The sequence below is a fragment of the Giraffa tippelskirchi genome, chromosome 7 (assembly GCF_054371585.1).
Source record: "Giraffa tippelskirchi isolate mGirTip1 chromosome 7, T2T-mGirTip1v1.2.pri, whole genome shotgun sequence".
NCBI lineage: Eukaryota > Metazoa > Chordata > Mammalia > Artiodactyla > Giraffidae > Giraffa > Giraffa tippelskirchi.
This window is the reverse complement of record NC_137281.1, coordinates 3448343-3474830: the sequence shown is the minus strand read 5'-3', so window position 1 is coordinate 3474830 and position 26488 is coordinate 3448343. Positions and strand designations below refer to the sequence as shown.

General features: G+C 44.5%; 1 protein-coding gene across 2 annotated transcripts in view; it reads left to right on the top strand.

Moving 5' to 3' along the window:
• The first annotated feature begins 486 nt into the window (after positions 1-486).
• The window catches only part of NLRP9 (NLR family pyrin domain containing 9), a 31663-nt gene continuing 5661 nt past the window's right edge, over positions 487-26488 (top strand). The window contains exons 1-6 of one of the 2 annotated variants that reach the window (XM_081505635.1): positions 487-678; positions 1004-1433; positions 6415-6729; positions 9883-11446; positions 22117-22284; positions 23513-23683. In XM_081505635.1, coding sequence (XP_081361761.1) covers positions 6450-6729; positions 9883-11446; positions 22117-22284; positions 23513-23683 — 2183 coding nt within the window. In that variant the 5' untranslated portion in view covers positions 487-678; positions 1004-1433; positions 6415-6449. Of the gene's footprint in view, positions 679-1003; positions 1434-5423; positions 5453-6414; positions 6730-9882; positions 11447-16936; positions 17099-22116; positions 22285-23512; positions 23684-26488 lie in introns of those variants that run through there. The other variant, XM_081505633.1, reaches the window with a different exon arrangement.

Here is a 26488-nt window from a genome sequence, read left to right as displayed (position 1 = left end):
GTTGCCCTTTTCTTCTCCAGGGGATCTTCCTGATCCAGGGATCGAATCCACGTCTCGTGCATTGGCAGGGGAGTTCTTTACCACTGAGCCGCTGGGAATCCCTGATGATGGCCATTCTGAGTGGTTCCTCATTGTAGTTTTGATTTGCATTTCTCTAATAATGAGTGAAGTTGAGCATCTTTCTACGTGTTTGTTGGCTGTCTGTATGTCTTCTTTGGAGAAATGTCTATTTTAGGTCTTCTGCCCATATTTTTGATTTTCTTTTTTTTTTCTATTGATTGGTGCAGGGCCAGGAGTGCTGACTCAGGGCTGGGCCAGGAGAAGGGCAGGAGATCTCTGGACCCCTCTCTGGATCTCTGGCTAGCTGGCTCTAGCCATCCTTATTTATGGACATCCACTTGATTTGGGGGCCTTCCTGGTGGCTCAGACAGTAAAGAATCTGCATGCAATGTGGAAGACCTGGGTTTGATCCCTGGGTTGGGAAGATCTCCTGGAGAAGGGAACGGGCAACCCACTCCAGTATCCTCGCTTGGAGAATCCCATGGACAGAGGAGCCAGGCAGGCTACAGTCCATGGGGTCACAAAGAGTCGGACATGACTGAGCGACTTTCTTCACTTTCACTTTTCACCTGACTTGAGGTCTCTGGTCCTCTTATGGAGGTTTCCATTTCCCAGCAGGTGAGTTCTCCAACTCAGGGCTGATGCTCCATCACTGGCTCCCCCTGGTTTCCAGGTCCCTTATTGCCAGGCAACCTCCTTCCCACCCATCCAGGTGACTCTCTGTAGGCAGGACCCTCCAGACCCTTCAGAGGTGGGGGGCGGGGCTGCCTTGGCTGGGTCGAGGTCAGTGCGGCCCAGCTCCCCTGGACCTGACAACCTTCTGTCCTGTCAGCAGAATTCTCCCTGCTTTTGCTTCCTGGGCCCGTTGCCTGTGGGAGAGGCTGGTGTGTATCACCTGGCCTGCATGCCACCCCAAACTTGGTCCCTGCTCTTCTTGTCCCAGATTTGTCACCATGGGTGAACAGACCCGGAGGACCAGCTAAACCTCAGATACTACCCCCGAGGAGCACCCAGCCAGGATCAAAGAGGGCATTGCCAGGGTCCAGTCCCTGCCTACCAAGGAGCCCTCTCTGGCCAACCTGTGTGCCCAGGTGGACCTGTGTCTGGGCCGCTCCATCTGCATTGGAGTCTCAATGACAGCACCCACGTGCCGCACAGAGTGGAACCCAGCTGCCCCCGCGAGAGCCTGCCGGCCGGCTTCAAGGACACCACCCAGGGCAAGGTCTGGCCAAGGTGGACCGCCCGCCCACCTTCCCGAGGGACGAGTGCTACAAGGTCTGCAGCTCTACGGGCCGGGCTGTCTGCTGGCACCACCACAAACAGTGCCCCTCTGTCCAGAGCCCCGAGGAGCAGCTGGTCTGGAGGGAGGGGAGGTGAGCGGGGAGGGCTGGGAGGTGAAATGAGGGCTGCTGGGGTCGGGGGGCTGCTGGGGTGGGCTGAGGCCTCCACCGGCTCCTTCCCCTGCCTTGCAGCTGCCGGCTCCTCCTGTGCACCCTGTGCACCCGTAGGCTCTGGAGCCACTTGCTGGATTCTGAGGCAGCGGGGAGCCTGCAGAGGCGGGAGGTCGTGTCTTCCTGAAGACCCCGCGGCGCCCAGCATGGCGAGGGAGCGCCTTCTTTTACCCTCTTCTGCTGCTGCCTTGGCCGGCCCCTCAGCGGAATGCCATGTAGCTTCAGGGGTCACTGGCCGCCCCCCAGCGCCCCTGCACCTGTCTGGCTGAGCCGGGCGGGTGGGGGCGGGTGCCACTCAGTAGCCACCGTCTTGAGTCTTCTCTTGTCTGGGCCGTGGAGCAGGCCAGGCCTGCAGGCCTGGGAAAGAGGAGGAAGGGTCTGCAGATCCCCGCACTGCCTGCTGAGCCGCTGTGTGGGGGACATTTGGTGACAAGGGGAGGGAGCAGCTCCGGGGTGGGGGTGGTCCTCAACCGGTGGTCCCTGGGAAGCTCTGAGGTCAGGAAGGGCACCCTGGTGGGATGGCTGTTTGGGGCATAAGCCAATCACCAGTGTTAGTACTTTCACAGTGCTTTCCTAATACACACTAGGTTAACTGGTCATGTGTTAAGCACACACAGTTGCTTTTTTATAGTAGCTGGGTTTTCATATTCAATAAGCTTATTAATACCTTGCTTGTTCTGTTTTGTTGACTACACGAAGTAGGACGGTGCTGGTAAGGAAATAGACATTGAAGTCTTTGGGGATTATTTATTCAAGTCCCCCCTTTCTTTCTGCGGGTACTACTTTTGTGGCTCATACTTTCACCAAGTTAGACAAGGCTGTAGTCCATGTGATCAGTTTGATTAGTTTTCTGTGATTGTGGTTTTCATTCTGTCTGCCCTCTGAAGGATAAGGATAAGAGGCTTATGGAAGCTTCCTGATGGGAGAGACTGACTGAGGGGGAAACTGGGTCTTGTTCTGATGGGCCGGGCCATGCTCAGTGAATCTTTAATCAAATTTTCTGTTGATGGGTGGGGCTGTGTTCCCTCCCTGTTGTTTGACCTGAGACCAAACTATGGTGGCAGTAATGAAGATAATGGTGACCTCCTTCAAAAGGTCCCATGCACACACAGCCACACAGAGTGCCCCCAACCCTGCAGCAGGCCACCACTGACCCATGCCTGTGGCAGAGACTTCTGGACACTCACAGACAAGTCTGCATCAGTCTCTTGTGGGGTTACTGCTCCTTTCTCCTGGATCCTGGTACACACAAGGTTTTGTTTGTGCAACAGTATGTGAACCATGAACTTTCAGATGTTCAAGCTGGTTTTAGAAAAGGCAGAGGAATAAGAGACCAAATTGCCAACATCTGTTGGATCACTGAAAAAACAAGAGGGTTTCAGAAAAACATCTACTTCTGCTTTATTGACTACACCAAAGCCTTGGACGGTGTGGATCACAACAAACTGGAAAATTCTTCAAGAGATGGGAATACCAGACCACCTTACCTGCCTCCTGAGAAATCTGTATGCAGGTCAAGAAGCAACAGTTAGAACCACACATGGAACAACTGAGTGGTTCCAAATTGGTAAAGAAGTACATCAAGGATGTATATTGTCACCCTGCTTATTTAACTTATATGCAGAATACATCATGCAAAATGCCAGGCTGGATGAAGCACAAGCTGGAATCAAGATTGCCGGGAGAAATATCAATAACCTCAGATATGCAGATGACACCACCCTTATGGCAGAAAGTGAAGAAGAACTAAAGAGCCTCTTGATGAAAGTGAAAGGGGAGAGTGAAAAAGTTGGCTTCAAACTCAACATGCAAAAAACTAAGATCATGGCATCCAGTCCCATCACTTCATGGGAAATAGATGGGGAAACAGTGGAAACAGTGTCAGACTTTATTTTTTGGGCTCCAAAATCACTGCACATGATGACTGCAGCCATGAAATTAGAAGCTTGTTCCTTGGAAGAAAAGCTATGACCAACCTAGACAGCATCTTAAAAAGCAGCTTATGGCGATTGGCTTATGCCCCAAACAGCCATCCCACTACTTTGCCGACAAAGATCTGTTTAGTCAAAGCTATGGTCTTTCCAGTGGTCATGTATGGATGTGAGAGTTGGACTATAAAGAAAGCTGAGTGCTGAAGAATTGATGATTTTGAACTGTGGTGTTGGAGAAGACTCTTGAGAGTCCCTTGGACTGCAAGGAGATCCAACAAGTCTATCCTAAAGGAGATCAGTCCTGAGTGTTCATTCAAAGGACTGATACTGAAGCTGAAACTCCAATACTTTGGCCACCCGATGCGAAGAACTGAATCACTGGAAAAGACCCTGATGCTGGGAAAGATTGAGGGAGGAGGAGAAGGTGATGACAGAGGATAAGATGGTTGGATGGCATCACCAACTCGATGGACATGAGTTTGAGCAAGCTCTGGGAGTTGGTGATGGAGAGGGAGGCCTGGTGTGTTACAGTCCATGGGTCACAAAGAGTCGACTGAACAACTGAACTGAACTGAAGCCACACCCGGCCACTGATCCAGCCTCACTCTCTCTAAACTCCCAGTGGGATTGATGTTGCCTGGGAGGCTGCTCAGAAGAAAGGTTAAAATTAAGGCTAACCAAGTAGGGATGTTCTCAGCTCTGGCCTCCACCTGATGGCCTCACATATCTTTGAAAAGCGGGCAGGGTGTAAATGATACCACGTGCTTCAGAGGGCTGAAGACAATCAGATCTTGCCTGAAATGCTCTTACCTGGAGGGCTTTTGCATTATTTGCATCCAGTGAATGTTAGAGCTGGTAGAGATTCTTACGATAGTCAATGGTAGGTGATGGTAATAAGAGTGATGCTGGGGCAAAGTCCCCGCAAGTCTCAATGATGACTATAATGGGGTATCAAGAGACACCTGTGGTGGAACCTTCACCTTTGAAAAAGAAGGAAATTATGCCATATGCAAAACCATGGATGGGCCTGGAAGATATGGTGCTCAGGGAAATAAACCAGCTACAGAAGGAAAAATACTGCATGATTCCACTCCTATGAAGTATCTAAAATAGTCAGGCTCATAGAACCAAAATAGAATGGGCGTTTCCAAGGGCTGGAGCAGAGGGAGGAGGAAGTTGGGGGTAAATGTTCAGTGGGTGTAAACTCTTGGTTATGCAAGATGAGTTCCAGTGTTCTGCTGTTCAAAACACGCCTATAGTTAACCATACGGTGTCAGACACTCAAATATTTAAGAGTGGGACTTCCCTGGTGGTCTAGTGGTTAAGACTCCACCTTCTGATGCAGAGACTGTGGGTTCAATCCCTGGTCAGGAAACTAAGATCCCACATGCTAAGGGATGTGGCCAAAAATTCAATAAATAATAGATAAATAAAAAAACATTTAAGATTGTAGGTCTCACATGAAGTGTTCTTATCACAATAGAAAAAGATATTTGCAAATTCTAATTTCTGCCCTTTCCATCTAGAGCAGTTTACTCGGGAATATTCGTTGATTTCCTAGTATAGGAATGCTTCATCTAGGTGCTGCTATGAAAGTTGAGAGGACACACACCATAGGCTCCCTTGGGAAGCGCACAGTGTCGGCGAAGTTAGACACTCAGGATGAGCGGAAGGTTCCCGACACCAGTCTCCACATTTTCCATCAACGGTAGTGAGAGAAGACTGTTCAGAGAAGCCCAGTGATGAGCTGGTAGAAAGAGAGCTGTGAATAGCTTCATGGGAATGAATATCCGGGAGCCAGCAACTCCCGAAGCAAGATCATTCACACCTGAGTTGGAAAAACAAGCCCAGTTTCACATTACCTTCTGAGACTCCTCAATCAAGAGTCACGCCAGCCAATGGGAAGAGAGAAATTTTGTGACCAATCAGGAGCAGGGACAGCCTTTACGTCTCAGTCTCTACAGCTGCTCCTTGATGGGTGCCAGTCAGGAGGACCAGGGACCAGACTGGGTGAGGAAGTCTTATCGCTGATCTTTCTTTTCCTTCATTTTCCACTCTCAGAGCTTACTGTAGGTTGGGGGGTGCTTAAAGAACAAGAGAGAGGGGTACCAGAAATGGCCAGGTCTCCCTCGCTTTATTTTGGCAAGGATGTACTAAAGTGAAAAGCATTTAAACTCGGAGAAGCTGTGTATCCAGCACTTTCCCTCTTTAAATCTCCATGTTTCTCAACTTTCTTTTACTGGTATTTACCTGTCCCCCCACCCCCCCACCCCAGATAGTCCCGATTTTTATTTTAACAACAGATTTTAGGCTGACCCTTGCCTACATGAAACAAACAATGCTAACAAAGCAACACAGACTTCCATCTGTATTCTTATTTCTATTTTTAATTTGAGGATAATTACTTTACAATGTTGTGTTGGCTTCTGCCATACAACAATCCTCCATCCCATGGACTGCAGCACACTAGGCTTCCCTGTCCTTCACTGTCTCCTGGAGTTTGCTCTAATTCATGTCCATTGAGTCGGTGATGCCATCCAACCATCTCATCCTCTGTTGCCCCCTTTTCCTCCTGCCCTCAATCTTTCCCAGCATCAAGGTCTTTTACAATGAGTTGGCTATTTGAGTCAGGTGGCCAAAGTATTGGAGCTTCAGCATCAGTCCTTCCAGTGAATATTCAGGGCTGATTTCCTTTAGAACTGACGGGTTTGGTCTCCTTGCAGTGCAGGGAATTTGGTTTAGCATCAGCCACATTTTCAGTTGCTAGCACTGAATTCACATTCGTGATTTTGGAATGTTGAGAAAGGGTGGGGTACTTCCCCCCCCAAGTGAAGCTGGGAAGATAGATTTTAGACAAGAAATGCATGATATGATATCCACATCTGTTGAGATTTAACTTCATCATGACACCCTTCTTCCCAGGCATCATATCACCTATTGCTTCTTTTTGAGACTTTCCCCTCCCCCCACAGGCTGGAGAAGTCCAGCTCCGCAATCCTGCGACGAGATGGCCGAATCTTTTTTTTCTGACTTTGGCTTGTTGTGGTACCTGGAGGAGCTCAAAAAGGAAGAGTTCTGGAAATTTAAGGAGCTCCTCAAGCAAGAACCTCTGAAATTCGAACTCAAGCCCATCCCGTGGACCCAACTAAAGAAGGCTTCACGAGAAAATGTGTCAAAGCTGTTGAGCAAGCATTACCCGGGAAAACTGGCCTGGGACGTGACCCTGAGTCTGTTTCTTCAGATCAGTCGGAGTGATCTCTGGAGGAAGGCTCGGAACGAGATCCGACGTAAGTGTCCTGGAAGGGATGGGGGTCAGGGACCCACGGGGGTGGCTGGTTTACTGGGAGCTTCTAACCAAGGTCACATCATTACTGAGTTAGCAGCCAAGCCTCCATCTGTTGAGAATGTGTTAAGGGTCAGTAGGACCCTAGGAAATAGTAGAATTGCAACCCAGCTCGGTCATTCATGGGCCAGAGTGGATGAATAATGTCCTCAGACCGTTCATCTAAGTGTCTTCTCCTCATTTTTCTGTTCCAAGCTGAGTCAATGCTAGTTTAGAAGATCCCCTGGAGGAGAAAATGGCAACCCACTCCAGCATTCTTGCCTGGAGAATCCCATGGACAGAGGAGCCTGGCGGGCTACAGTTCATGAGGTCGCAAAGAGTCGGACCTGACTGAGCACCTGGGGCTTAGTGTCTGTGTCACCAGGACTGCTGAGATGGAATTCCATGATGCTTCTGACCCACCCTTTTTTTATATATATAATTTTTAATTTATTTTTTTTAATTGAAGGATAATTGCTTGACAGTACTGGGTTGGTTTCTGCCATACATCAACATGCATCAGCCATAGGTATACACATGTCCCCTTCCTCTTAAGCCTCCCTACCAGCTCCCACCTCATCTCACCCCTCTAGGTTGTCACACAGCCCCGGTTTGAGTTCCCTGTGTCACACAGCAAGTCCCCACTGGCTATCTATTTTATACCTGGTAGTGTATATGCTTCCATGCTACTCTCTCCATTTGTTCCACCCTCTCCATCCTTTTTTTGATTAAATATTTTTTTTATTGGAGTAGAGTTGACTTGCAGTGTTGTGTTGGTGTCTGCTGTACAGCAAACTGACTCAGTTATACATGTACATGGGTCCACTCTTTTTTAGATTCTTTTGCCATACCGGTCACATCTTTTTCACCAGACTGGCAGGCACAAGAAACTAGGCAGAGTCCTAAGATGAGGAAATAGAGAGCAGATGCCCCTGCTCCCACAGGAAGCACTTTTCATGTGTGACATCGTTTCAATTTTACCATGACTCTGAGGTTTGCAAATGAGAAAAGTGCAGACCTAACAGTGTCCCCTCACGTTAGATGACATTTCCGAAAGGGACACAACTGACTCAGGACCAGTTACTTTTGACTCACTGAAGGGCTTTACATCCTCCTCTGGGAGAGTATGCCGTTTTTTTTCCCTCAGAGAATAAGATCAGTTGAGTTGTAAATCCTGGCAAACAAAGCGACAAAATACCAGACCAATCGCCCATTAATTTTTTTCTCTTTATATATATATATATACACACATATATTTAAATTTATTTTTGAGTGAGTGTTTGATCTTAAATTGGAGTTCATGAACATGGAAACTCTTCCAGTATTTCTTCATATTTTATTTTTCTGCTCTCAAGGTTCTCTTTTATCTGTTTTCATGGCTTTATTATGATTTCGTAAAAGGAATTATTGTTGATTTATAATGTTATTATGTTGTGTTAGTTTCAGATGTATAGCCAAGTGATATATAATTTACATTATACATTAAATATATTAGTAATAATTTGTTGTTTAGTTGCTAAGTTGTGTCCAATTCTTTGCAACCCCATAGACTGTAGCCGTTCAGGCTCCTCTGTCCATGGGATTTCCAAGAATACTGGAGTGGGTTTCCATTTCTTTCTCCAGGGATCTTCCTGACATATAATTTATATATTATGTATTATAATGCATAATATACATAAATACTACATAGTACATAATTATATAAGGTATATATATTTCATATTCTTTTCCCTTATAAGTTATTACAAAGTAATGAGTATAGTTTCCTGTGCTGTGCAGTAGCTCCTTGCTGGTTATCTGTTTTATACACGCGTGCATGTTCAGTCGTGTCCGACTCTTAGCGACCCCATGGACCATAGTCTGCCAGGGTCCTCTGTCCATGGAATTCTCCAGGCAAGAATACTGGAGTGGGTTGCCATTTCCTTCTCCAGAGGATCTTTCTGACCCAGGGATTGAACCCATGTCTCCTGCATTGACAGGTGGGTTCTTTGCTGCTGAGTCATCATGGAACCCCTAAATAAACATCAGAGCTTATGAATTCTTGACTGGGCAGATAGCGTTCTTCTAGTTTGAAATGTAATCCCCAGGTGTTCATATTCTGTGTAGACTGTGGCTATGAGACGGGCTTCCAGTTTTGATCAGGTGTTTCCACGGACATCAATTCAGATAGATGATGGTCCCCACAAGACCAGTTCATTCCTTGCCTGGAAATAGATTCATCAGTACCATTTTTCTATATTCCATACACATCCATTGATAACCAATACTTGTTTTTCTCTTTCTGGCTTACTTCACTCTGTATGGCAGACTCTAGGTTCATCCACATCACTACAAATGACCCAGCTTCGTTCCTTTTATGGCTGAGCAATATTCCCTTGTATGTATGAACCACAGCTTCTTTATCCATTCATCTGTTGATGGACATCCAGGTTGCTTTCATGTCCTGGCTATTGTACATAATGCTGATATGAACATTGGGGTATATATATTTTTTTAATTTTCTCTAGGTCTATGCTCAGCAATGGGATTTCTGGGTCATATGACAGTTTTGTTCCGAGGTCCTTAGGACACATTGGGAGAAGGAGAGGGTGGGATGAACTGAAAGAGTGGTGCTGGCATGTACACACTACCATGTATAGAGCAGATAGCTAGCGGGAAGCTGCTGTACAGCACGAGGGGCTCAGCTTGGTGCTCTGTGATGACCTAGAGGGGTGGGATGAGAGGAGTGGGAGGGAGGCTCAAAAAGGAGGAGATGTATGTATACATACAACTGATCCACATTGCTGTACAGCAGAAAATAACACAACATTATAAAGCAACTACCCTCCAATTAAAAAAACCCTGTAAGCCATAATGGAAAAGAATATTAAAAAAGAATGAATGTATAAGTATAACTGAATCAGTTTGCTGTACAATAGGAATTAACAACATTGTACATCAACTATACATCAATAAAAATAAATAAGAAAAAAACCCCAAAGTTTATGAGCCTGGTCTCCCATGGGCATACATCAGTCTTTGCACGTGAGTTTGAGTAAATCCATAGGGTTTGTTCTCAGTACCAAATATGGGGTGTATTTTTTTTAAATTGTCTTCTCTTCTACCCCTGTTAATTCAGAGAAGATAAACCCATATAGGAACCACATGAAGCAGAAATTCCAAGTCATATGGGAGAAGGAGCCTTGCCTTCTGGTTCCTGAGGATTTCTACAAAGAGACCACAAAGAACGAGTATGAACAACTGAACGCCGTCTACCTTGCCGCCCTCAAGCCGGGGGAGTTCTCACCCACTGTGATCTTGCACGGCCCTGAAGGGATTGGAAAGACAACGCTTCTGAGAAAAGCGATGCTGGAGTGGGCCAAGGGAAACCTGTGGAGGGACAGGTTCTCTTTCGTCTTCTTCCTCACGGGCCGTGAAATGAACGGCGTGGCGGACGCCAGCCTGGTGGAGCTGCTCTCCAGGGACTGGCCTGAGTCTTCAGAGCCCATTGGAGACATCTTTTCCCAGCCAGAGAAAATCCTCTTTATCTTGGATGGCATGGAGGAACTGAAGTTTGACTTGGATTGTAACACCGACCTCTGTGAAGACTGGGAGCAGCCACACTCCTTGCAGGTTGTCCTGCGGAGCCTGCTGCAGAAACGGATGCTCCCAGAGTGCTCTCTGCTCCTCGCACTCAGCAAGATGGGGATGAGAAAACACTACTCCTTGTTGAAGCACATGAAATGCATCTTTCTCTTGGGGTTCTCTGAGCGCCAAAGGAAGCTGTATTTCTCCCACTACTTCCGGGAGAGGGATGCATCCTCGAGAGCCTTCAGTTTTGTGACGGAGAAGAGCTCACTCTTCATCTTGTGCCAGAGCCCCTTTCTCTGTTGGCTGGTCTGTACCGGCTTGAAGTGTCAGCTGGAGAAAGGCGAAGACCTGGACCTTGACTCTGAAACCATCACTGCTTTGTACGTGTCTTTCTTCACGAAAGTATTCAAATCAGGAAGTGAGGTCTGTCCACTGAAGCAGAGAAGAGCCCGTCTGAAAAGCCTGTGTACCTTGGCTGCCGAGGGCATGTGGACTCGCACGTTCCTCTTTTGCCCCGGGGACCTCAGGAGGAACGGGGTGTCCGAATCAGACACCTCGATGTGGTTAGATATGAAACTTCTTCACAGGAGCGGTGACCGCCTTGCCTTCATCCACACCTGTATCCAAGAATTTTGTGCTGCCATGTTCTACATGTTCAAACGACCCAAGGACCCACCTCACTCGGTCATTGGAGATGTGACCCAGCTCATCACCAGGGCCGTGAGTGAACACTACTCCCGCTGGTCCTGGACAGCGGTGTTCCTGTTTGTGTTCTCAACTGAAAGGATGACCCACAGGCTGGAGACGTCCTTTGGTTTTCCACTGTCCAAAGAGATAAAGCAGGAAATAACGCAAAGCCTTGATGCTTTAAGTCAGTATGACCCCAATAATGTCATGGTGAGTTTCCAGACATTGTTCAATTGTTTGTTTGAGACCCAGGACCCAGAATTTGTAGCCCAAGTGGTGAATTTCTTCAAAGACATTGACATTTATATTGGTACCAAAGAGGAATTGATAATATGTGCAGCCTGTCTGAAACATTGCCATAGTCTGCAGAAATTTCACCTGTGTATGGAACATGTCTTCCCAGATGAGTCTGGATACATCTTAAAGTAAGTTCCATGTATTAATTCCCTCTCTCCTATGTGCCATATTTGTGCCAGTCCCAGATGGGCTTCCCTGGTAGCTCAGATGGTAAAGAATCCACCCATAGTGCGGGAGACCCGGGTTCAATGCCTGGGTTGGGAAGATCCCCTGGAGAAGAGAATGGCAACCAACTGCAGTATTCTTGCCTGGGAAATCCCATGGACAGAGGAGCCTGGTGGGCTACAGTCCATGGGGTCGCAAAGAGTCAGACACAACTGAGCGACCAACAGTCTCACTTTTCACTTTCTTTCCAGCCCCCAATGGGTATTTCATAAAACATTGTACTTCTGTACTTAAAAAATGTGACTTTTGTAGTCAAGAGACATTGGTTTGAGTCCTTGCACTGCTATTTGCTAGTGTTGTGACCATGAACTGTGAGTCTTCAGTTTTTCCATCTGTATAAACAGGGGTCAACGTCTTACATCATAGGGCCAATGTCAGGTTGAAAGGTAAGCAGTTTTTATTGTTGCCAGAACAAAGCTTTCCCCCCACCCCTCTCCGTAGCATTTTAGCATATCCTGATAATTCCACTGGGAAGGTACACTTAGAAGATTGTGCTAGATTTCCTCCAGATTTTGCCTATGTGTCTTTTCTCTTTGCTGATTTTATTTAATTTTTAAAAATCAATTTATTTATTTTAATTGGAGGCTAATTACTTTACAATATTGTAGTGGTTTTTGCCATACATTGACATGAATCAGCCATGGGTGTACATGTGTTCCCCATCCTGAACCCTCCTCCCACCTCCCTCCCCATCCCATCCCTCTGGGTCATCCCAGTGCACCAGCCCTGAGCGCCCTGTCTCATGCATCGAACCTGGACTGACAATCTGTTTCACATATGATAATATACATGTTTCAATGCTATTCTCTCAAATCATCCCACCCTCACCTTCTCCCACAGAGTCCAAAAGTCTGTTCTTTACATCTGTGTCTCTTTTGCTGTCTTGCATATAGAGTCATCATTACCATCTTTCTAAATTCCATATATATGCATTAGTATACTGTATTGGTGTTTTTCTTTCTGACTTACTTCACTCTGTATAACAGGCTCCAGTTTCATCCACCTCATTAGAACTGATTCAAATGTATTCTTTTTAATGGCTGAGTAATATTCCATCGTGTATATGTACCACAGCTTTCTTATCCATTCGTTTGCCGATAGACATCTAGGTTGCTTCCATGTCCTGGCTATTGTAAAGTGCTGCGATGAACATTGGGGTACACGTGTCTCTTTCAGTTCTGGTTTCCTTGGTGTGTATGCCCAGCAGTGGGATTGCTGGGTCATATGGGAGTTCTATTTCCAGTTTTTTAAGGAATCTCCACACTGTTCTCCATAGTGGCTGTACTAGTTTGCGTTCCCACCAACAGTGTAAGAGGGTTCCCTTTTCTCCATACCCTCTCCAGCATTTATTGTTTGTAGACTTTTTGATAGCAGCCATTCTGACCGGCATGAGATGGTACCTCATTGTGGTTTTGATTTGGATTTCTCTGATAATGAATGATGTTGAGCATCTTTTCATGTGTTTGTTAGCCATCTGTATGTCTTCTTTGGAGAAATGTCTGTTTAGTTGTTTGGCCCATTTTTTTATTGGGTCATTTGTTTTTCTGGTATTGAGCTGCATGGGCTGCTTGTATATTTTTGAGATTAATTCTTTGTCAGTTGCTTCATTTGCTGTTATTTTCTCCCATTCTGAAGGCTGTCTTTTCACCTTGCTTATAGTTTCCTTCGTTGTGCAAAAGCTTTTAAGTTTAATTAGGTCCCATTTGTTTATTTTTGCTTTTATTTCCATTACTCTGGGAGGTGGGTCATAGAGGATCCTGCTGTGATTTATGTCAGAGTATTTTGCCTGTGTTTTCCTCTAGGAGTTTTATAGTTTCTGGTCTTATGTTTAGATCTTTAATCCATTATGAGTTTATTTTTGTGTATGGTGTTAGAAAGTGTTCTAGTTTCATTTTTTTACAAGTGGTTGACCAGTTTCCCCAGCACCACTTGTTAAAGAGATTGTATTTTCTCCATTGTATATTCTTGCCTCCTTTGTCAAAGATAAGGTGTCTATAGGTGCATGGGTTTATCTCTGGCCTTTCTATTTTGTTCCATTGATCTATATTTCTGTCTTGTGCCAGCACCATACTGTCTTGATGACTGTAGCTTTGTAGTACAGTCTGAAGTCAGGCAGGTTGATTCCTCCAGTTCTATTCTTCTTTCTCAAGATTGCTTTGGCTATTCGAGGTCTTTTGTATTTCCATACAAATTGTGAAATTATTTGTTCTAGTTCTTTGAAAAATACTGTTGGTAGCTTGATAGGGACTGCATTGAATCTATAAATTGCTTTGGGTAGTATACTCATTTTCACTATATTGATTCTTCTGATCCAAGAACATGGTATATTTCTCCATCTATTTGTGTCATCTTTGATTTCTTTCATCAGTGTTTTATAGTTTTCTATATATAGGTCTTTTGTTCTTTAGGTACATATATTCCTAAGTATTTTATTCTTCTCATTGCAATGGTGGAAGGAATTGTTTTCCTTCATTTCTCTTTCTGTTTTCTCATTATTTGTGTATAGGAATGTAAGGGATTTCTGTGTATTAATTTTATATCCTGCAACTTTACTATATTCATTGATTAGCTCTAGTAATTTTCTGGTGGTGTCCTTAGGTTTTTCTATGGAGATTTCATCATGTCATCTGAAAACAGTGAGAGTTTTACTTCTTTTCCAATCTGGATTCCTTTTATTTCTTTTTCTTCTCTGATTGCTGTGGCTGAAACTTCCAAAACTGTTGAATAGTAGTGGTGAGAGTGGGCAACTTTGTCTTGTTCCTGACTTCAGGGGAAATGCTTTCAGTTTTTCACCATTGAAGGTAGTGTTTGCTGTGGGCTTATCATATATCGCTTTTATTATGTTGAGGTATGTTCCTTCTATCCCTGCTTTCTGGAGGGTTTTTATCATAAATGGATATTGAATTTTGTCAAAGGCTTTCTCTGCATTTATTGAGATAATCATATGGTTTTTATCTTTCAATTTGTTAATGTGGTGTATCACATTGATTGATTTGTGAATATTTAAGAATCCTTGCATCCCTGGGCTGATTTTAACTTGCATTCTTTCATCAGGCTCAGGCTCCCAGCTCACACTTTAGCTCTCAAACACATACCCTCTTTCATTGTCATTTAAAAAAATTAATGCATAATTGAGGGACTTTCCTAGTGGTATGGTGGTTAAGACTCCATGCTTCCACTGTAGGGGACATGGGTTTGACCCCTGATTGGGGAACTAAGATCTCATGTGCTGTGTGGCACAGCCAAAAAAAATGTATAATTGACATGCAACATTATATTGGATCCAGGTGTGCAGCATAATTTTCAGTATTTGTATATACTGTGAAATGGTCACCACAGTAAGTCTAGTTAATATCTTTCACCATACATGAAAACTGAAAGCGTTAGTCGCTCAGTTGTGTCTAGTTCTTTGTAACCCCATGGACTGCAGCCTGCCAGTTTCCTCTGGCCCATGGAATTTTCCAAGCAAAAATACTGGGGTGGGTTGCCATTTCCTTCTCCAAGGGATCTTCCTGACCCACGGATTGAACCCAGGTCCCCCGCATTGCAGACAGATTCTTTACCATCTGAGGACCAGTTAACATCCGTCATCATACATAGTTACAGATTATTTTGCCCATAATGAGGACTTTTGTATCTACCCTAATGTTTGTGCTGCCGCTGCTGCTAAGTTGCGTCAGTCGTGTCCGACTCTGTGCGACCCCACAGACAGCAGCCCACCAGGCTCCTCCGTCCCTGGGATTCTCCAGGCAAGAATACTGGAGTGGGTTGCCATTTCCTCCTCCAGTGCATGAAAGTGATAAGTGAAAGTGAAGTCACTCAGTCGTGTCCGACTCTTCTCAACCCCATGGACTGCAGCCTACCAGGCTCCTCCGTCCATGGGGTTTCCCAGGCAAGAGTTAGTAGCAGCCTTATTAAGGTATGGAAAGAACCTAGGTGTCCATCAACAGATGAATGGATAAAGAAGATGTGATATATATACATATGTATACTAACACATATATATGGAATCTAGAAAAATGGTACCAAATAATTTATTTGCAGGATAGCAATGGATAAATAGACAATAGAGAACAGACTTATGGACATGGGGATGGGGAGGAGAGGGTGAGATGTATGGAGAGAGTAACATGGAAACTTATATTACCATATGTAAAATAGATAACCAATTTGTGAATTTTCTGTAGGTCTCAGGGAACTCAAACAGGGTCTCTGTACCAATCTAGAGGGGTGAGATGGGGAGGGAGAGGGGACAGAGGTGCAAGAGGGAGGGGACATCTGTACACCTATGGCTGATTCATGTTGAGGTTTGACAGAAAACAACCAAATTCTGTAATGCAATTATCTTTTACTTAAAAAATAAATTTAAAAAGATGTGATATAGATAGATAGACGGAATGTTAGTCAGCCATAAAAATCAATATCTTGCCAATTATGACAGCATGGATGGATCTGCAGGATATTATGCTTAGTGAAATAAATCAGAGAAAGATAAGTACTATACAATTTCACCTATATGTGGAATCAAAAAGATAAAACAAATGAACAGACATGTATAGTAGTGTATATATGTCAATCCCAAATTCCTTATTTATCTCTCCCCCTACCTGTCCCCTTTGGTAGCAGTAAGTTTGTCTTTGAAGTCTGTGAGTCTGTTTCTGTTTTGTAAATAAGTTCATTTGTATTATTTTAGACTCTGCAGACAAGCAATATCCTATGATATTTGCCTTCCTCTTGCCTGACTTACTTCATTTACTTTGATAATCTCCAGGTCTGTCCATGTTACTGAAAACGGCATTATTTCATTCTTTTTTTAATGGCTGAGTAATATTCCATTGTGTGTATCTGTGTGTATGTATATACACTGCATCTTTATCCCTTTATCTGCTGAAGGACATTGCGGTTGCTTCCGTGTCTTGGCTGTTGTGAACAGTGCTGCAGTGAACACAGGAGTGCCTGCATCCTTTTGAACATATCTGGTTTTCTCCAGATATGTGCCCAGGAGTGAGACTGCTGGATTGTGTGGCAACTCTATTTTTGGCTTTATAAAAAAATTGAGTTTATTTTTGGCTTTGCTGGGTCCTTGTTCGCTGCCTGCAGGCTTTCTCTCGTTGTAGTAAGCAGGGGCTTCTCATGGCGGTGGCTTCTCTTGTTGCAGAGCGCAGCCTCTAGAGCACGCGGGCTCAGTAGCACAGACTTAGTAGTTGTGGCGCACGGGCTTAGTTGCCCCAAGGCACGTGATCTTCCCAGATCTGGGATCGAACCTGTGTCTCTTGCATTGGCAGGTGGATTCTTTACCACTGAGCCATCAGGGACGGAAGCCCTATTTTTAGCAGTTTAAGGAGTGAGTTGAGTGGAGCCACAGGAGAATCATGGTATCTGTCTTCCCACAGCACCATCGAGAAGCTCACCCTCTGGCGGGATGTGTGCTCAGCATTCACCGCCAGCGAGGACTTCGAGATGCTAAATCTGGAGAACTGTCAGTTTGACGAGGCCTCTCTGGCTGTTCTCTGCAGGACGCTGTCTCAACCCGCCTGTAAACTCCGCAAGCTCGTGTAAGTCGGATCTTCACCTGTTCTTTAAGTCAATAGCAGGGTGTTATTTTTTTTCCACTCTGGCTTCTTTTGAAAACCCGAGCTACAATCCCACGTGTCGAAAGCAAATTCTGAGCGCTTTCCTTGATTTAAGATGTTTGACTGAGTGAGACACAAACTGGGCAAACGGGGAGACTCGAAGACTGAATGTGCTCAGGAAGCTTGGTTGCCAGGTTACAGAGCCTGGATGAGAAAGGAGAAATTTTCTTTTTTTCTGCCGCGAGTGGTCCCTAGAACCAGGGACCTCCCCACGGCGTCAGCTCACTTGCGTGCAGATGATTGGCTGTGGAGTTCATGCTGACTTGGAAAAATCTCGTTGTTGTTGCTGTTCAGCCGCTCAGTTATGTCTGACTCTTTGCGACCCTGTGGACTGTAGCCTGCCAGGCTCCTCTGTCCATGGGATTCTCCAGGGAAGAATACTGAAGTGGGTTGCTGTGCCCTCCTTCAGGGGAGCTTCCCGACCCAGGGATTGAACCTGCGTCTCCTGCATTGGCAGGCAGGTTCTTTACCATTGAGCCACCCGGGAAGCCCAGAGAAGTCTTGTTTCGTTTCAGAAGCAGACTTGGCATTTTGGGGAACTTGGTGTTGCCTCTGGGTAACACAACTGCGTGTTTTGGTCTAGCGATGTGTTTGCACTGAGGCCCCCATTTCAGTTTCTCTGTCACAGATGTTTTACCTGTGACATGAAACTTGCTCGGGGAGCCCGAGAGCGGATAGTCCTGGTAGTTGGTGATGTTTGCTTGGATGATGATGGATTGAGAATAGATGTTTCCCAGGAAATGGTGGAGGAAGGTGCTGAGGACAGGTGGTAAAAGAGCCTTAAGTTCATAAAAGAGAAAAATAATAAGAATAGCATAGACTGGGTAGTGTGTCTAGAACAATTCTTAGGCCCTGAGCTGGTTGCTTTATATGCACCATCTCCTCTGTCTTGTAATCCTTATAACAATTTTGTCATGACCTTTTTACAAAACAAATACCAGAAGCATAGAGAAGATCACAGTAATTCTCCGATGCTTTTCTTTCTATGGTAGAAAGAATGCTTTTTATGACAGCTAAGAAGTCAAGGAGAGGAGATGTTTCTCTAATGGAGAGACTCCCTTTATGTACAGAAATGTACTTTTTTTCTGTGTGATTTTTTAAATTTAACTTTTATATTATATTGAACTGTAGTTGATTCACAATGTTGTGTTAGTTTCAGGTGCACAGCAAAATTAGTTAAATATATATATATATACACACACACATACATACATACATGCACACATACATACATATGCATGTATCTTGGCTTCCCAGGTGGTGCTAGTGGTAAAGAACCTGTGTGCCAATGCAGGAGACATAAGAGACTCAGGTTTGATCCCTGGGTCGGGAAGATCCCTTGAGGAGGACATGGCAACCCACTCCAGTATTCGTGCCTGGAGAATCCCACGGACAGAGGAGCCTGGCGGGTCTAGTCCATGGGGCCACAAAGAGTTGGACGGGACTGAAACAACTTAGCCACAGGCACACATACATGTATCCACTCTTTTTCAGATTCTTTTTCCGTACAGACCATTACAGAGTACTGAGTAGAGTTCCCTGTGCTACACAGGAGGTCCTTGTTGGTTATCTATTTTATATACAGGAGTGTGTATGTGTGTTAATCTCAAACTCCTAATTTATTCCTCCCCCCGCCCCGACCTTTCCTCTTGGGTAACCATAAGTTTGTTTCTGAAGTCTGTGAGCCTGTTTCTGTTTTGTTAATAAGTTTCTTTGCATCATTTTGTTTTTAAGATTCCACATACGAGTGATGTCATATGCTATTTGTCCTTCTCTGTCTGACTCACTTCACTGAGGGTGATCATCTCTAGGTCCATCCATGTTGCTGCAAAGGCAGGATTTCATTCTTTTTATGGCTGAGTAATATTCCATTGTATATATGGACCACGTCTTCTGTATCCATTCATCTGTCGATGGACATTTAGGTTGCTTTCATGTCTTGGCTATTGTGGATAGTGCTGCTACGAACATTGGGGTAGGTGTCCTTTTCAAATTATGGTTTTCTGTGGATGCCCACCCAGGAGTGGAATTGCTGGATCATATGGTAGCTCTATTTTTAGGTTAAAACCTAAAATCTCCATTCTGTTCTCCTTCATGGCTGTTACCAATTTACATTCCCACCAGCAGTGTAGGAGGCCTCCCTTCTCTCCACAGCCTCTCCAGCATTGATTGATTGCAGATTTTTTGATGATGGTCTTCTCTGATACTTTGAGTAACTTGGTTTGCCCTAGGCCATCCTATTGTCTTCAACCCTACAAGCTTATCACTTTCAAGCTAAATTTAACTCCTCCTTCAGCCTAAGTGTGGCTTCTGGCTATATACCAAAACCTGTGAGCCTAGGAACAAACCACAGCTGGGGGTGGTCTTGAGACACAGTGTTTCTCTGACTAACTCACCTGAAGAGAGAAAAGATATCTCTGTTGTTTACCCTGATGTCTCCAGGAGCCAGCAAAATACAGAGCTTTCCAGGCACTCTTTAAACTAAGGTTGGGTGAATGTATGGATCCTTGCATTCTGGAAGTGGTTTATTCATTTCACAGAAAGAAACGGACTCATAAATGAATTGCTGTAGCTCCTGCATGGATAGTAAAAAATGGACCTTGTCGCACTATTGTTGTTTTATTTCTTCTGGAAGCTCTGTCAAAAATAAAGTAGGGGACTGACTTGCTCATACATCAGTTCAGTTGTTGTTGTTCAGTCACAAAGTCGTGTCCAACTATGAGACCCCATGGACTGCAGCACGCCAGGCTCCCCTGTCCTTCACTGTCTTCCGGAGTTTGCTCAAACTCATGTCCATCCAGTCGGTGATGCCATCCAACCATCTCATCCTCTGTTCTCCTCTTCTCCTCCTGCCTTCAATCTTTCCCAGCATCAGGGTCTTTTCTAAAGAGTCAGTTCTTCGCATCAGGTGGCCAAAGTATTGGAGCTTCAGCTTCAGCATCAGTCCTTCCAATGAATATACAGGGTTGATTTCCTTTAGGATGGACTGGTTTGGTCTCCTTGGACTCTCAAGAGTCTTCTCCCGTGTATACAGTTTATTGAAAAACGAGGACTAGTGGTCTTATAATTGAGAGATTGGTTGTTGATTTTAAATGGGGCAGATGACTCTGTAAGGGAGGAGACCAGGTATCTGAGACCACCTGAGTGAAGGTATGAGTGAAAATGTGCATGTCCTTCCAAGGACACTGGGGTTCCAAAATGAGGAAAACAGTTCCTCTTCACAGTATACACAGAAATGAGTATACCGTTTCTCTCCATCATCATCATGATGATGATACCTAGAGTATACTCTAGGTATCATCATCATACCTAGAGTTTTTCTTTTTTTTTAAAGAACTTTTTATTTTGTATTGGGGTAGAGCCAATTAACAATGTTGAGGTAGTTTTAGGTGAACAGCAAAGGGACTCAGCCATACAGATACAGGTATCCATTCTCCCCCAAGCCCCATCCCCTCCAGGCTCCCACATAACACTCAACAGAATTCCCTGTGCTCTGCAGGAGGTCCTTGTTGGTTCTCCATTGTAAGTATAGCAGTGTGTACCTGTCCATCCCAAAGTCCCTAACTGTCCCTTCCCCCCGGCAACCATAAGTCCATTCTCCTAAGTCTGTGACTCTCTTTCTGTTTTGTAAGTAAGTTCATTTGTATCATTTCTTTTTAGATTCCACATATAAGGGATGTCATACGATATTTCTCATTCTCTGTCTGACTTACTTCACTCAGTATGATATTCCCTAGGTCCATCCACGTTGCTGCAAATGGCATTCTTTCATTTCTTTTTAATGGCTGAATAATATTCCATTGTGTATATGGAATGTAACACATCCTCTTTATCCATTCCTCTATTGGTAGAGGCAATAAATGGTAATTTCTGAACCATTATGATCTACTAGTTTCATGATAAACCTCCACCATTAAGCTAATTTACCCAACCTTCAGAATATCCAGGAGAAAAGCAAATATTTGAATCCAGTTTTCTCTACCTCAGGAGCCTGGGTCTCCAACCAGAACATATTACCATCTCCTTTTAATTTGTTTTACTTTTTTAAAGAAAACTTTAAAAAATTGTCTCCTTTGAAAAAACCCTTTAAAAATTTTAGACCGAAATGATCCTTTCCTCGGGGAAGACAATCTTGTTTGGACACGGGAGGTATTGCCAGATGTAGCAGTGCAAGGAGGCACAAACGTGGTGCTTAGGATTTGACATGGGCTGAGTCTGGTTTCCTTATAGTGTCTGGGGTGGATGCAGAAGTGGAAGGACTAGGCAGAGACAGTAGACCTCTGAGCACCTGAAGATCCCAGAGAGAATCCATAGGTGGGAATAACCAGAAAAGGGCTTCCCAGATGGCGCAACTGGTAAAGAACCCGACTGCCAATGCAGGAGACATAAGAGACACAGGTTCAATCCCTGGGTCAGGAAGGTCATGGCAACCCACCCAGTATTCTTGCCTGGAGAATCCCATGGACAGAGGGGCCTGGTGGGCTACAGTCCATGGAGTCGCAAAGAGTCAGACACACTGAAGTGACTTAACTCACACACACATACACAATAAGAAGAGCCAAATTATTGGAAAAAATTCTGAAGCTGGGAAAGGTTGAAGACAAAAGGAGAAGAGGGCGGCAGAGGGTGAGATGGTTGGATGGCACCATCTACTCAATGGACATGATGGCATCACCGACTCAAAGGACATGATGGCATCATCTACTCAATGGACGTGAGTTTGAGCAAAGTCTGGGAGACAGTAAAGAACAGGGGAGCCTGGCACGCTGCATTCCATGGGGATGCAAAGGGTTGGACGTGACTTAGTGACTGAACAACAACAAACCGTATATTAAAAAAAATATTAGGAGCCTAAGCATGAAAAGTAGGAAGAATTGTGTAAGAGGCATCTTGCTTTGGACTTCATTGCGTGAGTTACTCTATCTCTTCCTCTTCTGTAGGTGTAACTTTGCTTCAAATCTGGCAAATAGCCTAGAATTGTTTAAGGCCATTCTTCATAATCCTCATTTGAAATACCTGAACCTCTATGGCAGCAGCCTCTCCCATGTGGATGCCAGGCAGCTGTGCGAAACGCTGAAACACCCAATGTGCAACATAGAGGAACTCATGTAAGTCTTGGGGCTGTCCTCCGAGATGTCGATTTTTCCCTGTGTGAACTTGGCAGATGGAACACGCCGATCTCCTTTCCTGTCGTTCTCTCACGTGTTTCACCACGTCCATCTCAGTATCAGTAGCCCTCCTACTGAGATGAGGACAGATGGGTTCTCAAGGGCAAAGCTTCCTCTCAGAAGGTCTGTCCCATCTTTCCTTTTGTGCTCACTTGAATGACCTCACAGATGCCTTATCAGATTCTCCTTGACTCTCCTCCCAACCAGCCCAACCAAAGCTGTAACTCCAGTTTCTTTTCCCTTGAAGACAGTCACAGGGAAATGAGAAAATGAGAAAGGCTATGGATGATCACAAATGTCATCTTGGAATCTGGCATATAATACCATTGAGGATAGAGGGGAAGTAATTTCCCCAAAATCATTGCTTTCTCTTGAAAATTATCTGGGATGCCTTTAGCCTCATTGGGGGATTTCTAAACAGACTCAGTTTTTCAGCAGGAAGAACAAGGGGAAGTAGTAGAAATACCAATCAACAAAACAACTTGTTAAACCCACCAAGAGGACCTACTCTTCTCTGCACCAGTAATATGACTGACAGATCATGTGCCCTTAGTTAATTTCACCTGTCAAGATTCATCAGGAGGGAGAGGAAGGGTCCATGCATAAGAGTTGTTTGAACATACAGGCTTGCTTTGTTGTTGTTCAGTCAGTAATTCATGTCCCCATGAACTGCAGCACACCAGGCTTCCCTGTCCTTCACTATCTCCCAGAGTTTGCTCAAACTCACGTCCATCGAGTCGGTGATGCCATCCAACCATCTCATCCTCTGTCGTCCCCTTCTCCTCCTGCCTTCCATCTTTCCCAGCATCAAGGTCTTTTCCAGTGAGTCAGCTCTTCGCATCAGGTGGCCAAAGTATTGGAGCTTCAGCTTCAGCATCAGTCCTTCCAATGAATATTCAGGACTGATTTCCTTTAGGATGGACTGGTTTGATCTCCATGCTGTCCAAGGGACTCTCCGGAGTCTTCTGCAGTACCACAGTTTGAAAGCATTTCTAATTTGAGTGGAAAGCAACAGGGATTCATGCGGAGAATCGCGTAATTACCTCTGCTTTTTAGCAAGTCCGGAATAGGCAGGTGCTGGATTAGATGCCCTGATGTGGTCCAGGGCCGGTTGCGCAGACACCATGTAAACATCCTGGCCACCCCCCACCACCCGTCTCTCCCGCAGGCTGGGGAAGTGTGACATCACGGGTGAAGCCTGCGAAGACATCGCCTCTGTTCTCATCCACAACAAGAAGCTGAAGCTTCTCTCCCTGTCAGAGAACGCCCTGAAGGACGACGGAGTGCGGGTGCTGTGCGAGGCCCTGAAGAACCCAGACCGTGCCCTGGAGGCACTGCTGTGAGTTGGTGTCAGGGAGGGGAGCCAGGGGAGACGGCTCACGGACCGCCCCCCGCACCGTGGTCCAGCAGAGTGGACCTGTCCCACAGGGGAGCCTGAGGTTGGATTGTTGAATTCTAGGGACGCAAGGCGATACCTTAGCATCCTGTTTGGTGCCTTGGTTATCATAAAGGCGGCTGGTGCTTCTGTAGGTATACTGGGTGCTCGGGGGGATTCATGTGATGACTGGCAGGTGTGGGGCTTCACACACCCTCGGTTATCCCTGGACCCCTCCCCCACCCACAGTGTCCCCACCTCTTTCCTGCCTGGAGTTTCTATGAACCAAACTGATTCTTTGTCGGTGGCAATAGAAAGGGCTGTCTATCTACCCAGGGGGGCCACAGCAGAAACTTAGTGTTAACTTCAAAAGAATACCTTAAAGTGGGGGACGGGAACAAGCACCCCCAAGTATGGAAGTGAATAGGTAGTCTAGACACAAAGCTTTTGTGTGTGTGTGTGTGTGTGTGTACACAGGTGTGTATGTGTATATAGACATAAGTATTACAGGTATACACAAAGTGGCATTTACAATAGAAGAAGGCTAGAATATTATTACTGAGATGATTTTTTTAGATTATAAAAAAGGTCAATACTAAAATAAGTTTCCAGGAACATTAAACATTAAAACCAAACTATTAAAAAAATAAGGGAAAACTGAACTATAACGATCAGACCAAGAAATATTTAGAGGCACAAGAGAAATTACATATTGGAACATGAAAGGACTTGGCTATTAAATCTTTCCTGATATTATTCAGCAAATAGAATTAAAGCGTATTCAGTAACTGGTGACTTAAATGGGATGTATTTATCTAAGAGTTCTTTAAAATACATCATTTAACTTTTTTGTTTGTTTGTTTTTAAACTTGAATCTTTATTCCTTAAAAATGAAAGACTACTGAAGATGCAAGAAAGTTACTAGTAATTTTAAAAGAAAAAAATGTTCAACCTATTTCTATACATTTTTTTGAACTAGTTTTAGGTTTGGAACAAAGTTGGAAAAATAGCACAAAAATTCTCTTACAGCCCTTACCCCATCCCCCTAATGTTCAACCTTTTTTTTTTTAAATAGTTAATATTTTTAGTATTTAAATGTTTAATACCATTTTAAACAAAAGTGCAGATTTTAAAAATATATTCCACCAGGTCAGAATTCTCCAAAATGGGCAAATTTATAATATAATAGAAAGCATTAAGTTTTTTGCAAAGTCAATTGGCTAATAAATAAAAAAACACATGAAAATCTATTTATAACAAACCTTAGAACTTAAAATTTTTGATGCAAGGTATTAATTCAGTATAACTTAAAATGGCATAAAGTGGAGATATTTAGGGAAGGCATGGAAAATTTGGGGATTATATTAAGTGACTGTTAAAGTCTTACATTTTCTTTTTTTAACTTTTTATTTTGTGTTGGATTATTGCTGATTAGCAATGTTCTGATAGTTTCAGGTGGACAGCAAAGGGACTCAGCCATACATATACCTGTATCCGTTCTCCCCCCAGACCTTCCTCCCATTTAGGCTGCCATATAACAGGGAGCAGAGTTCCCTGTGCTCTGCAGGAGGTCCTTGTTGGTTCTCCATTTTAAATACAGCCGTGTGTACATGTTTGTCCCAAACTCCCTAATTATCCCTTCCAACCTGACCATAGTTCATTCTCTAAGTCTGTGAGTCTCTTTCTGTTTTGTACATAAGTTCATTTGTATCATTTCTTTTTATCCCCATAAGGGATATCATATGATATTTTACCTTCTCTGTCTGTAAAATCTTACATTTTCTTTAAATATTGGAGAAAGCTTATTTCACTGAAGTGAAGTGTTAGTTGCTCAGTCATGTCCAGCTCTCTGTGACCCCATGGACTGTAGCCCACTGGGCTCTTCTGTCCATGGGGTTCTCCAGGCAAGAATACTGGAGTGGGTTGCCATTCCCTTCTCCAGGGAATCTTCCCGACCCAGGGATTGAACCTGTGTCTCCTGCATTGCAGGCAGATTCTTTACTGGCTGAGCAAAATATTAATTAGCTGTCTATTGTCTGATCTCAAAAAATAAAAGAACTGAAAGGGAAATCCCACCACGAGCGAGTAACGTTTGCCAAACAAAGGCGTGTGCATTCCTCCTGCCAGAGGTGCCATCCTGAGATGCCCTGAAGCGGCCGGGCAGGTGACGGGAGGTGGGGGCGGGGGCTGGAGGGATGATGTGGACTGGGCAGCACCTGCCCACCCAAGGTGGGTTTCTGCCCCTTTCCACCTGCTACCTGCCACATGACCATCTCCTGTTGGAATTCCAGGTATCTAGCTTGTGTGCCATTGCTGAAAGTCTCGAATTCTGTGTGAAGTGTCAGCTAAACCACCTACATACACAGGGGACCTATTTAGTCTTTTTATTTTCCATATTCAGCCTTGATCTCCCTGGTTGCAACTTCTACGCTTCCCTTTATTTTCTAAATTCCCAGCAGTGAGTACACACGAATTCATAACCGCATATTTTAAAAAATAACATTCTTCAAAGGGAACATGTGAAATAGGGTGTCGTCTATCTATTATAAGTAATGAACACGCTGTGTCACAGAGCACAAATTTCGTCCAAGGTTATCTAGCTGGCGGTGCTCTGACTTGGAGCTGGGATCCCGAGACTCTGTCCCGCAGTTTGGGACCCTGTCGTCCACATCCTTCTGTGTTTCCATCCTTGCTACACATTTAAAAAATTGTTTTCGTTTATTTTTGGTCATGCTGGGTCTTCCCGGCTGCACACAGGCTTTCTCTAGT